The sequence below is a fragment of the Lepus europaeus genome, chromosome 21 (genome assembly GCF_033115175.1).
Source record: "Lepus europaeus isolate LE1 chromosome 21, mLepTim1.pri, whole genome shotgun sequence".
In the NCBI taxonomy this organism is placed as follows: Eukaryota; Metazoa; Chordata; class Mammalia; order Lagomorpha; family Leporidae; genus Lepus; species Lepus europaeus.
The window spans coordinates 19,705,875-19,722,864 of NC_084847.1; the positions used below are offsets into that span (position 1 = coordinate 19,705,875).

A 16,990-nucleotide genomic window follows, 5' to 3' on the forward strand; every position below is an offset into this window, starting at 1 on the left:
CGTTGTATCTCCGGAGGAGTTTAGCTGCTGGAGAAAGAGGGAACTGGTCTTCCCGGTGGATGGATCAGCACTGACCAAAGCTGGGAGGCCGGGGTGAGCGTGAGCTGCTGGGGAAACAGTTTTCAGAAGAGCCCTGCAGATTGGGAATAAGAAAGAGTAAAGGGGGCTGGCGCCGTGGCTCACTAGGCTAATCCTCTGCCTGCAGCTCCGGCACCCTGGGTTCTAGTCCTGGTCGGGGCGTTGGATTCTGTCCCGGTTGCCCCTCTTCCAGGCCAGCTCTCTGCTGTGGCCCGGGAGTGCAGTGGAGGATGGCCCAGGTGCTTGGGCCCTGCACCCCATGGGAGACCAGGAGGAAGCACCTGGCTCCTGGCTTCGGATTGGCACAACGCGCTGGCTGTAGCAGCCATTTCGGGGGTGAACCAACGGAAGGAAGACCTTTCTCTCTGTCTCTCTCTCTCTCACTGTCTAACTCTGCCTGTCACAAAATAATGTAAAGGGAACGAGGTTGTGAGCCAGGCCAAATGGAAAGGGCCCAGCAGCCATCAGCGCTGCTTTGTTTGTTTAGCCTTCGTCTTGGGGGCAGTGAGGAGCCGCTCTAGGGTTTTGTCGGGGAGCAGGGTGATTTGCTGGTTTCTGATGAAGGCTGCAGTGTGGAGGATGGGGTACAAGGTCAAGGGCCAAGGTGGGAAGAGCACTGAGGAGGGGGGCGCATTAGCCCAGAGCAAGGGTCTCAAACTTCGTTCTGGGATGAGATGGACGAAGAAACGAACAAGGTGTGGTTCTTGTGTGCTTGCCAGATCGTAGCCTAGGGGCTGATCCGGGGCACCAGCACCGTGACTGCCCGTTGGTTCCTTTGTTCATCCGTCAACGATGTCCTGACTCCACAGGTGGACATGTATGCCGGCGCCATCTTTATTCAGCAGTCCTTGCACCTGGATCTGTACCTGTCCGTAGTCGGGCTGTTGGCCGTCACAGCGCTGTACACTGTTGCAGGTGGGCAGGGGCTGTGGGTCACCCCGTCTCTTCCTGGCTAACCTCCTCATGTCCCAGTGTGCTCAGATCATGCATTCATTAAACCTCTTCACGCCAGATAATCAGATTTTTCTTGTCCACCATCCAGAGGAAGAGTGTTGCCCAACAAGAGAATTATTGTTAAACATTTACTTATTTGAAAGTCAGAACTACAGAGAGGAGGGGTGAGAGAGATCTTCCATACATTGGTTCACTCCCCAGATGGCTGAGCCAAGCCGAAGCCAGGAGCTTGGAGCTTCTTCTGGGTCCCCCACATGGGTTCAGGGACCCAAGCACTTGGGCCATCTTCTGTTGACTTCCCAGGTGCATTAGCAGGGAGCTGGATTGGAAGTGGAGCAGCCGGGACTCAAACTGGCACCCACATTGGGATGCTGGTGTTGCAGGTGACAGCTTTACCCACCATGCCACAGTACCGGCCCCAAGAGAATTATTTTTTTTAATTATTTATTTATTTGAAAGGCAGAGCAACACTCCGAGACAGGGAAAGAGAGAGAAATAGATTTACTCACCAGTTCGCTTCCCTCAGATGCCTGCAACAGCCAGGCTTGTGCCAGGCCTGTGCCAGGAGCCTGGAACTCCATCCTGGTCTTCCACATGGGTAGCAGGGGCCCAAGCATCTGTTGGTTCCCTCCCCAAATGCCCACCACAGCCAAGGCTAGGCCAGCCTGAAGTCAGGAGCCTGGAACTCCACCCAGGTCTCCCATATGGGTGGCAGGGACCCAAGAACTCGAGCCAGCACCTGCTGCCTTCAACAGCATGCATTAGCAGGAAGCTGGACTGGAAGCAGACTAGCTGGGACTTGAACCAGGCACTCAGATACAGGAAGCAGGTGTGCCTGACCCTAGACTGGGATTCTTAAAGCTTGGGCTCTCAGGGTAAGAATGGAAGAGTTAGAATGGAAGCTGTAGTCTTCCTTGAAAAAAAAAATTGCTTCCATCACATTCTGTTCAGAGCAAGTCTCAAGGTCAAGGTCACATTTAAGGGGCCGAGGAATCAATTGAACAGGAAAGGAGAGCAGTCACATTGCAGTGAATGGGCATGTCCACAGGGGGGCGTCATTGTGACCAGTGGCAAGCAGTCGACACTAGGAATCTCCTGTCTGGTGTTGACCTTTGGGGACCCCTCTGAGACCCAGGCTAACTCCCCCCACCCCGCCCCTGCAGGTTGCCTGCCCCTCACCTCTGTGCTCCTCCCCGCAGGTGGCCTGGCCGCTGTGATCTACACCGATGCCCTGCAGACCCTGATCATGCTGGTCGGAGCGCTCACCTTGATGGGCTACAGTGAGTGCAGTCCCAGCGTCGTCTGGGTGGATGACAGCTCATCACTGTGGATGTCTGCTCTCATCACTGCAGTCAACAAGCCCAGCTGCCAATAAGTGGCATTATGGGGGGCGGGGAGGAGGAGGTTCCTATCACAGCCTCATTGCTTAAGGCATGGTTTATTCTAACCAGAAAAGAATTGCGCTCATCACGGAAACTTACTGGTTTTGAAATTTAAAAAAAAAATTTATTTTATTTTCATTTGAAAGAGAGGGAGGGAGAAAAGAGATGTGTAGAGAGGTCTTCCATCTCCTGATTCACTCTCCAAATGCCCACAATAGTCTGAGCAGGGCTCGAAGGTCTTGGGCCATCTTCTATTGCTTTCCCAGGCCATTAGCAGGGAGCTGGAGCAGAAGAGAAGCATCCGGGACATGAGCCGGGGCCCATATGGGATGCTGGCGCTGTAGGCGATGGCTTAGCCTACTGTGCCACGGTGCTGGCCCCCTAGCAGGGTTTCTTAACCTGGGCAGAACTCAGGCTATCAGCGAACTTCATCAGGAACAAGTGTATCTCTATTTCCACACATCTGAACTTGAAATTTAACATTTCTTTGTTCCAAATGAAGACCACAAACCACAGTAAAATTAGGAGTACGTCTAGGACCTGTGATTTTGCTACCGAAAGATATCTCAAGTGTTTTCATGTTACATGATACTCATTGCTAATGTATCTGAACAGTTTGTGTCCACAGCTATTTTTAACACTCAATCAGTGGCTGGCATTGTGGCACAGTGGGTTAAGCTGCTGCTTGGGACACCGGCATCCCATATCCGAGTGCTGGTTCAAGTCCCAGCTGCTCTGCTTCCGATCCAACTTCTTGCCAATGCACCTGGGAAGACAGCAGATGATGGTTCAGTTACATTGGCCCCTGCCACCCACATAGGAAACTTGGATGGAGCTCCTGGCTCCTGGTTTAAGCCTGGCCCAGGCCTGGCTGTTGCCGTCAACTGGGGGAGTGAACCAGTGCATGGATGATCTCTCTCTCCTTCTCTCTCATTCTGCTTTTCAAATAAGTAAATACATAAATCTTTAAGAAAAGAAAAAAAAACTTGAATCATGATTTGACCTACTTCAAGGTCCTACTATTTAATGGAGCAAATAATTTACTATGTCACTGTTTAAATATTTTGATGGTTGCCTTCTATCCTGTGTACTTTATTATGCATTTGGACTGTTACTGGAGAAGTCCTGCACAGTAAAACTCCCCAAGGCATTTTTGGAGAAGGGGCCAAGACCTCCCTAGTGGGCAGATTCTCCTTGGTAGCCCCGTTCTCCCTGGGCCCCTCCACTTCCAGCCAGCCCCCATGGCTTGCCTGGGACAGACCTGAGTTCCTGGCTTCTCTGGACTGCAGGTTTTGCTGCAGTTGGCGGCATGGAAGGCCTGCAGGAGAAGTACTTCCTGGCCCTGCCCAGCAACCTGAGTGAGAACAGCAGCTGCGGGCTGCCCCGGGAAGACGCCTTCCATCTCTTCCGCGATCCGCTGACGTCCGATCTGCCATGGCCCGGGATCCTGTTCGGGATGTCCATCCCATCCCTGTGGTACTGGTGCACCGACCAGGTACGGGTGGCTGGCGGGTGCTTCTTTGCTCGGGGAGGCAGAAGCCGGTATTTCTCCTCCCTCCACCTGTTCGCTCCTCTGTGTTTTCCTCCGCTCCCTCCCTACTGCTACATGAGCTGTTTTGTTTCTTGCTCTTGCTGATGCTAATGGAAAATCCAAAGCTGTGGATCTTTCCCCTTAACTCGTTACCTCCTTTGTAATGTGTGGGAAGAACCAGGAGGCAAAGTAGATGCAAAATTGTATGTATTTATTTACTTATTTTATGATTTGAGACAGAGAGCGTGTACTCCCATTCCCTCGTTCACTCCCCATATGCCTGCAGTGGCTAGGACTGGGCTGGGGCCTCGGCCAGGAGCTAGGAATGCAATCCAGGTCTCCCATGTGGGTGGCAGCAACCCAATCACTTGAGCCCCTACTACTGCTCCCCAGCGTGTGCTGTTACAGGAAGCTGGAGTCAGGACTGGCAGCCAGGCATCAAAACCCAGGTTCTCCAACACAGACACAGCGCCTTAACTGCTAGATGGAATAGCTGCTCCTGATAGATTGTCAATGAAGCTTAAAACATGGTGAACATCATTGGATCAACAAATACTCCCTGGTGTCTTCTGTGTTCCAGCTATGCCACTGGACACTTGAGAATCAGGAGCAAACAAATGAGACATAGCTTTCTGGCCTCACTGCTTCTACAGGGAGTAGACAGAGACTTCCTTCGTAGGTTTTAAACAAAGTGAGTATGTCGTCTGCTCCAGTGTCTCCTGTGGCATTAAAGAGTAGAGATCTGTGTACCATCCCGGACACTATACTGCACAGGCAAGGCTGGGCAGAGTCTAACTAAAGCAATGGTCATGGGTTGGACCATTGAACTGATCCAGGGGATGTTCCAGAGAATGAAACCCAGGTCCCACCACGGCCAGCTCCTCTGAGGGAAGACATGCAATATACAGAGTGTCTCTTTGGGAGAGCAACTCCCTCCTCTGCCTTAACAAATTGCTGGTGGGAGAGACTCAGGTGGTAAAAGGCAGTACAGACAGCGAGGGCTCTCATAGGCCTGGAATCAACCTTGGGACACTGTTTAACCTCTCTGAGCCTTGGCTTTCTCTGTTGAATGGGGTTACTAATAGCTACAGAATAGAGGTGTGTGAGGCATCTGGTCGCAGTTTTGTTGCAGGGTTCTTTAATAAGCAAACCAGAAAGGGACTTACTAGGGTTTATGGCACTATTTTTTTTTTTTAAAGATTTATGTATTTATTTGGAAGGCAGAGTTACAGAGAGACAGAGGCAGAGAGAGAAAGAGAGAGAGAGGGGTCTTCTATCCACTGGTTCACTCCCCAGATGGCCACAACAGCCAGAGCTTCGCTAATCAGAAGCCAGGAGCTGGGAGCTTCTTCCAGGTCTCCCACGTGGGTGCAGAGGCCCAAGGACTTGGGGTATCCTCTACTTTTTTTCCCAGGCCATAGCAGAGAGCTGAATCAGAAGTGGAGCAGCCAGGACTCGAACCAGCACCCATATGGGATGCCAGCACTGCAGGTGGCAGCTTTATCCACTATGCCACAGCACCAGCCCCATACATCACTGTTTTTGACAAATCACCAGCTAATATTCATGAGTGTGAACAAATAATTACAAAAGATGTTGCAAATCCTCCTTCTGAAATGTACCTGTTAAAGGTCACTTTCAACCTAGCCCACAGCTTCTCAAGAGCCCAGATAATGAATATGAACACCCTCCCAGACCTCCAGCCTGAAGAATGAGTGTGAACACCCTCCCACACCTCCATCCTGGAGAATGAGTGTGAACACCCTCCCACACCTCCAGCCTGGAGAATGAGTGTGAACACCCTCCCACACCTCCAGCCTGAAGAATGAGTGTGAACACCCTCCCACACCTCCAGCCTGGAGAATGAATGTGAACACCCTCCCACACCTCCAGCCTGGAGAATGAGTGTGAACACCCTCCCACACCTCCAGCCAGGAGAATGAGTGTGAACACCCTCCCACACCTCCAGCCTGGAGTATGAATGTGAGCAAGAGGCCCAGGAGCCCAGGCTCTCCTCCTACCCCGTAATGTGGGGACCACACCGTGTTTCTGCTGAGACAGACTCTCCAGTGTTCAGATCATGTTGGTTCTCTGTGCTGGCTGGCGCTGCCCTAGGTAAGAAATGCGTATCATTGCCAGCCCAGCTAACCTGCCTTGTTCATTGACAGTATATTCCAGATCGTCTTGGTTGGGGATGGAAAAGAAAATCGATAACTAGTGAGAGCGATGTGTGCATTGATGCCACACTCTTGGCCTTCACTGGGCCAAGCGTTTTCTGTGTCATTCTTACAGTTTCTCTGAGCTCTGTGCCATTATTTGGGGGTTGTTGTACCGGGTAACACCTTTCTCCCTGCACTTGTGGTTTGTCCAGGAGCACAACTCTCCTAAAACTTATTTAGCTGCCTCTTTATTTTTTTTTAAGATTTATTTATTTATTTGAAAGGCTAAGTTCAGAGAGAGAGAAGGAGAGACAGAGAGATCTTCCATCCACTGGTTCAATCCCCAAATGGCTGCAATAGCCAGGGCTGGGCCAGGCCAAAGCCAGGAGCCAGGAGCTTCATCCTGGTCTCCCACATGGGTGCAGGGTCCCAAATACTTAGGCCATCTTCTGCTGCTTTCCCAGGCACATTAATGTGAAGCTGGATCGGAAGTGGAGCAGCCAGGACTTGAACTGGCACCCATAAGAGATACCGGCACTGCAGGTCACAGCTTTAACCCTCTGAGCCCAGTGTTGGTGCCTCAGCTGCCTCTTAAAGTCATATTTGGAGATTCTACTTCACAGTAATAAAAGTCAGAATTCTTTTTGCTTTCTTTTCTAATTATTCATTTGAAAAGGTGGGGGAAGAGAGATCCAGGAAGCTGGATTGGATGCAGAGTAGCTGGGACTTGAACCCAGCACTGGTATGTGATGTGAGCATCCCAAGTGGTGTAATCAGTTTTTCTTTTCCTACAAACTAAAAGAGTCCTCACTAAATAAGCAGAGAACTCTTAAAGAGAAGAGGGTTAAGAGGTAGGTCGTTTGGGGCTGGCGCTGTGGCACAGCAGATGTCTCTGTGATGCCAACATCCCTTATGGGTGCTGATTTGTGTCTCGGGCGCCCCACTTCTGGGTCCAGCTTCTTACTAATGGCTTGAGAAGAGCAGCAGAAGATGGCTCAAGTGTTTTGGCTCCTGCAACCCATGTGAGAGACCCAGATGAAACTCCTGGAACCTGGTTCAGTCCTGGCCATTGGGGCCATCTGGGAAGTGAACCAGTGGATGGAAGATCTCTCTTCACTTGATCTTAGCCAAAAGACGGAGAAGTGATAGATCTCTGTCTCTATGTCACTCCTTCCTGTAACTCTTTCAAATAAATAAGTGGATCTTAAAAAAAAAAAAAAAGGTAGGCTTCTCCCCAAGCCCCATACCACACCCCTGACATTTCTTAAGATGCCACCGTACAAATGGTCGTGTATTTGGAGAGGGGAAGGTTATTCCGGGGGACACTGCATCTGCAGAATCCACAGGACCGGATCTTACAATTTCTCAAAGGCACCAATTGATCAAGGGCAATGTCAAGTGCACAACTTCGGTTCACGGCTTCACTGCAGCAACAGTGACGCCGAGTGAGTCTGGCCCAGCGCAGGTACCTGTGCGCTCTAGACACAGCCCACCCAGCAGGTCAAAGCTAAAAAGCTCAGTCCTGGTCACAGGCTGGTCACCCAGCTGCCACGTCGGCTTCCTGTAACTTTCAGACCCAGGAAAAGGTAGGAATGGAAATAATCTAAAAATGCGGGGAGCAGGGGACGTACATGAGCCATACGTTCCTCTGTCACGGCAGTGGTCATCCATACACATTATCTTCTTCTGCCCTTCCTACAATAATCATGGACACATTTTCCCATAACTAGCAGGGGCAGGAAATGCAAAGGGAGAGCTATTGCCACCAACAGGCCTGGGGAGTTGGAACTTTAGCCCCTGCACAGAGGATTCCTAGGGCTTCTGCTACCCCTCTTCCATAACTCTCTCTATTGAGAGGGGTGAGGATAGGCCTGGATTGGTTTTCTCCACTCAGAGGGAGTAAGTCTGAGTAGAAGACAGACCCCCACCAATTCTCCCTCCTCAGACCTTCAGGCTCAATCAATGTGAGCTTGGCCTCTTGTCCCCTATCTTCTTAGGCTTTGAGTCTTGGCACACCCAGAGGAGCTGCAGGGGCAGGCATGTGCTGTAGGAGTTAAGCTACCTCTGACACCTGCATCTCATATCAGAGTGCCTGGCTTCAAATCCCAGCCCCGCTCCCAATTCCAGCTTCTTGCTAATGCACACCCTGGGAGGCAATGATGATGGGTCAAGTAGTTGAGTCCCTGCCAGCCAAGTGAGAGACCACAGCACCAGGGTGGAAGATGGCCCAAGTGCTTGGGCCCCTGCACCTGCATGGGAGACCCAGAAGTTCCTGGCTCCTGGCTTCAGATTAGCCCAACTCCGGCCACTGCAGCCATTTGGGGAGGGAACTAGTGGATAGAAGACCTTTCTCTCTCTCTCTCTCTCTCTCTCTCTCTGTGTGTGTGTGTGTGTGTGTAACTCTACCTCTCGAATAAATAAATAAAAACTTACTTGACTGAGAGTTTAGAAGTGGACTCCAGGGGCTGATGTTGTGGCCTAGCGGGTAGAGCTGTCGCCTGTGACACCAGCATCCCATACGAGTGCCAGTTCCAGTCCGGCTGCTCCACTTCTGATCCAGCTCCCTGATAATGTGCCTGGGAAAGCAGCAGAAGATGGCCGAACTGCTTGGGTCCCTGCACCCATGTGGGAGACCGGGAAGCACCTCCTAGCTCCTGGCTTTGGCCTGGTCCAGCTCTGGCCGTTGCAGTCATCTGGGGAGTGAATCAGTGGATGGAAGATCTCTCTCTTTGTCTCTCCCTTACTCTCTCTCTGTAATTATGCCTTTCAGACAAATAAATCTTTTAAAAAAGAGAGAGAGAATAAGTAGACTTCGCTAGTATGTGGGAACAGGGCAGTTACTATGGGTCAGACACTATTCTATGTATGCTAAATGTTTTAACTTCAATTAATTGTCAAAACTGTCCTGGTACTATCCCCATATTGTAGATGCAAAAACTGAGGCAAAGAGAGGTAAAGTTACTTACCCAGGGTCACATAGCCAGACGTGGAAGAGGAGGATTTAAGCCCAGCTGTGTGCCCCCGGTCTCCAGAGTTGGCACTGTTAGCCAGACCTGGCAGACGTAGGCGGAAGGGCTCCCCCACGGCACCAGACATTGTGTCTGTCCCTCTGCGTCTCCTGGTTTCCTTTCCTCTGCCAGTATCGTGGCAGGTGTGCAGCCAGCAGTTCTGGGCCACCTGCCTGGTGAGTGACTCCAGGGGGCTGCAGCTGGTAGGGGGCCTCTCTCCTTCACCCTTCCTAGGAAGCAGTCCCTGAGGGCTGCAACTGGACTGCCTAGGGCCCTGCCAGTGGGGTAGGACAAGAATTAATGTAGAATTCTAAATAGCCACAGCCAAGGTCACGGATAAAGGAGTAGTGAGGGGAGGAGGGGAGGGCCTCACAGCTGCCCCAGTCAGACCTCAGGGACTGAGGATAGGAAAGAGATGTTTCTCCCCAAGGGGACCAGGCAACCCAGGATGCTCGGCCTACCCCCCAGCCAAGAAGCTGTGCACGCATGGCGCACCTCGAGAGAAAGGCGGCTCACTCCCAGCCACCCTCGCTGTTTTCCAGGTGATCGTCCAGCGGAGTCTGGCCGCCAAGAACCTGTCCCACGCCAAAGGAGGTTCTCTGATGGCCGCCTACCTGAAGGTGCTGCCCCTTTTCATCATGGTGTTCCCTGGGATGGTCAGCCGCATCCTCTTCCCAGGTGAGCGGACAGCGGGAGACGGGCCCATCGGGATTGGGTCCCAGAGCCTGCGGAGGGCTTTGCGCACACTCCTGGCTGCCCCGTGAGAATGTGGCGAGTCTCTCTTCCTAGCGACCGGACTGGGGCACCTGCCGACTCCCAGTGTTGGTTCAGTGGGCAAGTCCTCCCTCTCGGGCTCTCAGTCAAGCTGGGTGGAGACTCACCAGGGGCCTTGCTTCAACTGTGACTTCTGAAATCCTACCAAGCCTCAAACCTTGTGGTTCCTGGTGTCACTTCCCCGAGGTCTCGCGTGATCTTCCCTCTCCCGCTTTCCTGTTTGAGTTCAGTGCTTGGATAGCTTTGGCCCAGGGGAATCCTTTTGTGGTACGTCCCGTGTTACTTCTAGAGCATTGCCCTTGGTTTGCTGGTTTTCTAAGGTGGTGCAGGGATAGGTTTGTACCGTGGGGATAGACAATACCGAAGACACAGTGATGGCACAGGGAGTCGCTGTCTTGTCAGGAACTGGTGCTCACGCAGGAAGGCCCCCCTCTGCTCCCCCCAAACAGTAAGCTTTTTTCCCCACGCCCCGGGGCTGCATCGAGAGGAAGCTCTCTTCCTCTATGCCTTATCCCACGTGAAGTGATGCAGAAATAAAGAAAGGGTGGGACTGGCTCACAAGTTTGGTCAAAATACTTTAGAAGGGAGGGAGTTGGGGTCACTGTCCCTGGATGTCACCTCTCCAGCCCAGACAGGATGAAGAACCCTGAGAGTGGCTGGTCCTGCTCCCAGGGAGAAGTTATGAGGCTTAGGAGGGCCCCAAGGGAGGGATCTGGTTTAGGGGTGACCTGGGGGGGGGCACATGGAGCTGTTGAGGAAAACCTGGTGGTTGAACACAGAGCATGACATAGCAACCACCAGCATTCGCTCTGCACTGGCCAATGCCCTAAGCTTCCGGATTCTGCAACAGAACCACCTGAGTGGGCTTGGGACTAGGACTGCTGGCACCTGGGGACCTAAGTGTCCAAAGCAGTGTCACTGAGCCACCCTCCCAGGACCTGGGAAAACACCTTTCTGGGTTATTACGACCGCACAGCAGGACAGGACGACAGACACGCCCTGGCCAACCCAAACCAGAGCAGCCCTTGGCATTCTTCCGTAAGCTCTGGGAGGCGCCCGCCCAGCAAAGGCAGGGCCAGGAAGCTGCCGCGGCCCTCCCTCAGCCCCTACCCCAGTACCTGCTGCTCAGCCATGGAGCCGGAGAGGAGGAGGTGGGCTGTCCCGGGGAGGCCCCCTCTGCAGTGCCACCACTCTTGTTCCCAGGTTACAGATGAGGACATTGAAGCTCAGAGAAATCAACTGGTTCACTCATTGACTTCTTTTTCTCTGTGTCCAGGGAATATCTGGAGACCCAGTGATCCAGCAGGCTCTATTCCAGCAGATCCTGGAGATCCATTAGGGGGTTACACGGGATCCCCACTGCAGTAGGACTTACCCTGTGGTGCTGGAGGACCCAGCAGGAAGGAGTAAATCAATGAGATAATGTTGTGTGTGTTAAGTGCAGTGAGGAAAATGCACCGGGGATGCCAGAGGCTCCTGCTGGCTATCATGGCCTGGGGGAGGCATTTAACTCTGGGCCTCAGTATGCTTGTCGTGTTAAAAAAGATTTATTTATGTATTTAAGAGCAACAGAGAGAGAGAGAGAGAGAGAGAGAGAGAGAGAGAGAGAGAGAGGTCATCCACTGGTTCACTCTTCATAAGCCTGCAACAGCTGGGGCTGATGTAGGCTGAAGTCAGGAGCCAGGAACTCAATCCCAGTCTCCCATGTGGGTAACAGGAACCCAAGTACCTGGGACATCATCTTCTACCTCCTAGGCACATTGGCAGGAAGCTGGGTCAGAAGCAGAGCTGGGACTTGATCCCAACCAAGCACTCCAATATGGGAAGCAGGCATCCCAAGCAGCGGCTTAACCCATAGCACCACAGCACCGGCCCCCCTACTTGTCTTTAAAACAAGGATAATGATAATAATATCTTCCAGACTGGGTGGTTGTGAAAATTAAAGGAGGTTTGTGCACCTGCTTACTGTAGCATCTGTTCACGGGGATGGCCGGGTCTCCCACGTGGGTGGTGGGAGGGGCACAAGTACTCGGCTCATCATCTGCTGCCTTCCTAGGTGCATTGGTGGGAGCTGGATCAGAAGCAAAGCAGCCAGGACTCAAACTGTTGCTCAGACACAGGATGCTGGTGTCACAAGCAATGGTTTAAGTCACTGTGACACGGTGTAGGCCCAGGTCTGAAGCTTTTTTTTTTTTTAAAGATTTATTTTATTTATTTGAAAGAGTTACAGAGAGAGGTAGAGACAGAGGTCTTCCATCCACTGGTTCACTCCCCAGATGGCCACAACAGCTGGAGCTGCACCAATCCGAAGCCAGGAGCCAGGAGCTTCTTCCAGGTCTCCCACGTAGGTGCAGGGGCCCAAGGACTTGGGCCATCTTCTACTGCTTTCCCAGGCCATAGCAGAGAACTGGGTAGGAAGAGGAGCAGCCGGGATTAGCACTGGCGCCCATATCAGATGCCGGTGCTTCAGGCCAGGGCTTTAACTCGCTGCGCCACAGCGCCAGCCCCTGGAACTTGTAAACAAGAGAACCCACTCCATATCAGAAATGGTTGATTGATTAATCCGCGGCAGGTGAGCAGATGTTACTGCGCCACGGTTAATGATCATAAGGGTGTTGGTTTTGTTATAACTTGACTGAACCAGCTAATTTGCCTATGAGGAGCACGTTCTTTAGAGTAGTTGGGCGAAATGTGTCCTGCAACAAGCCAGCTTAGCAAACCCGCGTGTGCCCTGAAGCTCGGGGCTGCAGGGTACCTTTCCGGGGAGTGAAACCGGAGCTGCCCAGTTAGCGATCACATATCTCAGGGGGATTCCTCCTCCTCCTTTTGGCCTCTGCCTCTGAGAGAGCAGCTTTTACTTTTCTTTAAAGATTTTTTTTTTATTTGAATGACAGAGTTACAGGGGCTGGCGCTGTGATGTGGTAGGCCAAGCCTCCACCTGCGGCGCCAGCATCCCATGTGGGCACTCGTTTGAGTCCCAGCTGCTCCACTTCTGATCCAGCTCCCTGCTAATGGCCTGGGAAAGCAATGGAAGATGGCCCACGTGCTTGGGCCCCTGCACACATGTGGGAGACCCAGAGGAAGCTCCTGGCTCCTGGTTTCAGATCAGTCCAACTCTGGCCATTGTGGCCATTTGGGGAGTGAACCAGCGGATGGAAGACCTTTCTCTGTCTCGCCCTATCTCTGTCTGTAACTACCTCTCAAATAAATAAATTAATTCATTAATAAAAGAGTTACAGAGAGAGAAGGGGAGAGACAGTGAGAGAAAGAGATCTTCCATCCCTTGTCCACTCTCCAATTGGCCAAAACAGCCAGGCCGAAGCCAGGAGCCAGGAACCCCACTGGGGCTTCTCATGCGGGTGGTAGAGGCCCAAGGACTTGGACCATCTTCCATTGCTTTCCCAGGTGCATTAGTAGGAGCTGGGTCAGAAGTGGAGCAGCCAGGACTCCGACCAGCACTTATATGGGATGTTGGTGCAGCAGGCAGTGGCTTTAACCTGCTGCACTATGACAATGGCCCCAAGAAGCAACTTTTAGATGAGCCAAAGCTCATATAGATTGAACTTAAATGAGACCTTTGACCCTGACAGTGCTTCTGCAATGAGAAGGTAAATATTTTCCAATATTCTCCTAAGCTTATTCACAAGAGTCATAAAAGTCAAGAACTTTGCCCTTCTTAAAGGCTTTTTTTTTTTCAATAAATTGTTCCTTCTCAATACAAGGGGTATGTACACCATCAAATATAAAGGATCTTCAAAAGGTTCATAAAAAATGCATATTTTGGAAAAAAAACTGTGCATGGATTTTAAAAAGTTTTACACTAACATAGACTTACCTTTTCATTCCATTTCTCCAAGAACTTCTGAAGTTTGCTTGCATCATTGTAGTTTGATGTCTTAAATTTTTTTTTTTTTTTTTTTTTTTTTGGACAGGCAGAGTGGATAGTGAGAGAGACAGAGAAAAGGGTCTTCCTTTTTGCCGTTGGTTCACCCTCCAATGGCCGCTGTGCCTGGCGCACCGTGCTGATCCAAAGCCAGGAGCCAGGTGCTTCTCCTGGTCTCCCATGTGGGTGCAGGGCCCAAGCACCTGGGCCATCCTCCACTGCCCTCCTGGGCCATAACAGAGAGCTGGCCTGGAAGAGGGGCAACTGGGATAGAATCCGGCGCCCCAACTGGGACTAGAACCTGGTGTGCCGGCGCCGCAGGCGGAGGATTAACCTGTTAAGCCACGGCACCGGCCTGATGTCTTAATTTTGTCTAAAACTGAGCCATTTGCGGCCAGTGTTGTGGAACAAAGGGTTAGGCTGCTGTCCGAGACACTGGCATCCCATGTGGGCACTGATTCAAGTCCTGGCTGCTGCACCTCCGATCCAGCTCCCTGCTAACGTGCCTGGGAAAGCAGCGGGAAGATGGCCCAAGTCCCTGGGCCCCTGCACCCCTGCAGCCCCATGGGAGACCCCAGTGTTCCTGGCTCCTGGCTTTGGCCTGTCTCAGCCCTGGGCCATTGTAGCTGTGGCGTGAATCAGCAGATGAAAGATTCTCTCTTTCCGTCTCTCTGTCTCTCTCTCGCTCTCGGTGATGTTGGGTTTCAAATAAAATTAATCTTTTTTTTAAAAAACTGAATCACAGTTTTGGGGCTATCTACTTTTATTCCATAGAAATTGCTCTTTGTGTCATTAATTATGGCCTCCACACCTAATTTCTCTCCCACTGGTGGTACTGGAGGGTAAGGTCTCGGTCATGAGAAAAAATCACCGTGGGGGAGGAGGTGTGTGTATGTTTGCTTTTTGTAAGATTTATTTATTATTTAAGAGGCAGAGTCACAGAGAGAGGGAGAGCTGGGCCGATCCAAAGCCAGGAGCCAGGAGCTTCTTCTGGGTCTCCCACTCGGGTGCAGGGGCCCAAGGGCTTGGGTCATCTTTTGCTGCTTTCCCAGGCCATAGCAGGGAGCTGGATGGGAAATGGAGCAGCTGGGACTTGTACCGGCGCCCATATGAGACGCCAGTGCAGCAGGCAGAGGCTTAACCCACTACACCACAGTGTCGGCCCCCGGGGAAGAGTTTTCTAAGGAGCTGTTAGCCCTTGGGTGCTCCTCTCAGTGGAAGAAAAGGTTTCGGGTCACTTCCATTTCTTAGCTCTTCTGCTCTGCCAATAAAGAAAATAAAAATATAACAATATTAGATTTTAAGGTTGTGTTGTGCTTGATATGTTTACATTTATTAAATTAACGTTCCCAACACAACTAACAATATGGGGACTAAATGTACAGTGCACCCGAGGGTGCTGTCAGACTCCTGCCTTTGAGGCCGGTGGAGAATTGCAGAGCTCAGCCTTGGTTGTCACAGTGGCCGGAGCAGGGGTGGAGTAGCCCAAGCAGGGGCGGAGCAGCCCGAGCAGGGACAGGCTCCTTGCGCAGCCCTGCACAGGGTTCGGGATAGTCCCATTGGCCAGAGACAAGTTGAAGGTGGCACCGGACTTCTGGGTGAGGAGGAAGGGCCGGGGTCTTTGGATTGAGCTGTGGAAAGGCCTGGGAGATCTCCCTCATCCACCTGTTACAAGGGGCTGAAGCACTCTGGGAGCAGCTGGCCTGGGTCCTCCGTAGGAGCTCAAATATGAGAAGTGGGCGGAGATGAAAGGGACCCTTCAGGCCCAGGCACCAAACCAGGGAGACAGCATGGAGAGTTGTGGAGGTCCTAGAGGACGCTGGGAAAACGCTCACTCTCCTGGCCTTGGAAAGACTGGACAGGGAGCCGAGAGCTCGGGTGAAGCCCAGCTCTGACCCAATCTTCCTGGGCGACGGGCACCAGGTCCCCTCCTCTCTCTGAGACCTTCCTCAGAAGTGTGAAAAAGATCATAGTCAGGGCCCAGCCAGCCTCTCCCCACTGAAGGGGCTGAGCACAGACCCTGTGGCACACAATAGTAGTTGGCTTTTTTGGTTTTGGTTTTCTCCCATCTCTGCGTCAGGAGGCCTTTGCTATGTGCCTGGGATGCATTCAGACCAGGTAGAGGTGGACAGGCAGAGACGCCAGGAAGGCTGCGGGACTGACGGCCGTGCCTGGTGTGTGCAGATTGGTTCCAGGACCCCCATGGCCTGTGCACATCCTCCCACGGACTTTGTCTTTTTGTTCTTTTGTTTTCTCAAGATTTATTTATTTAGTTGAAAGTCAGAGTTACACACACACACACACACACAGAGAGAGAGAGAGAGAGAGAGAGAGAGAGAGAGAGAGAGAGAATCTTCTGTCCACTGACTCACTTCCCCTGCAACAGTCAGGACTGATCCAGGCTGAAGCCAGGAGCCAGGAGCTTCATCCAGGTCTCCCACATGAGTAGCAGGGGCCCAAACACTCAGGCCATCTCTGCTGCTTTCCTAGGCACATTAGCAGGGAGCAGGATTGGAAGCAGAACAGTTGGGGCATGAACTGGCACCCATGCAGGATGCCAGAGTCAAAGGCAGTGGCTTTACCCACCGCACCACAATGCCAGCCGCACTCCTCCAGACTTTAAATCATCTCTAGTTGACTTATAATACCTAATACCATGCAAATACTATGTAAATAGTTGTTACAATGTATTGTTTAGCAAGTAATGGCAAGAAAAATAGTACAAGAGCAATAAAAAAAAACTAATATTTTATATGAGTTAGTGAAAACAAATAGGGAAAGAGCGCCCTCCCATGCACTGGTTCATTCTCCAGCCAATGCATGGGAACTGGGAATTCCGCGGCGGGGACCAGTCACTTGAGCCATCACTGCCTCCCAGGGTGTGCATTAGCAGGAAGCTGGGATCAGAAGTGGAGCCGGGACTCTAAGCCAAGCACTTGTATGTGGCATGTGGCTGGCAAATCCGCAGCTGCTGGAGCTGGGACACTGTGAGGCTGATAGATAGATGTTGATGTGGAAATGCAGCAGGAGGAGGAGGAGAGAGAAATTCAGAGGCTGCCCGGTGGAGCCGTGGAGTCTACGGTGAGGAATGGCTGCTCAGCCCCCATGCGCACTGAGAAAGAAACAGGGAAAAGAGGGATGTTTCAAACACCTGCAGTGTGTCCAGCAAGGAGTGACGGCGGCGCAGGTGTGCCTTGCTCTGGTCCCCTGTTGTGGAGGTC

At 51.9% G+C, this 16,990-nt stretch overlaps 1 protein-coding gene across 9 annotated transcripts in view; it reads left to right on the forward strand.

Moving 5' to 3' along the window:
- Positions 1-16,990, forward strand: part of SLC5A11 (solute carrier family 5 member 11) — a 40,671-nt gene that overhangs the window by 13,672 nt on the left and 10,009 nt on the right. For 4 of the 9 annotated variants that reach the window (XM_062179925.1, XM_062179927.1, XM_062179929.1 and 1 more), the window contains 4 exons: positions 888-993; positions 2,232-2,312; positions 3,704-3,909; positions 9,655-9,790. In XM_062179925.1, the coding sequence (XP_062035909.1) occupies positions 888-993; positions 2,232-2,312; positions 3,704-3,909; positions 9,655-9,790 (529 nt within the window). The remainder of the gene's footprint in view (positions 1-887; positions 994-2,231; positions 2,313-3,703; positions 3,910-9,654; positions 9,791-16,990) is intronic. The other 5 variants (XM_062179930.1, XM_062179934.1, XM_062179926.1 and 2 more) reach the window with 3 other exon arrangements.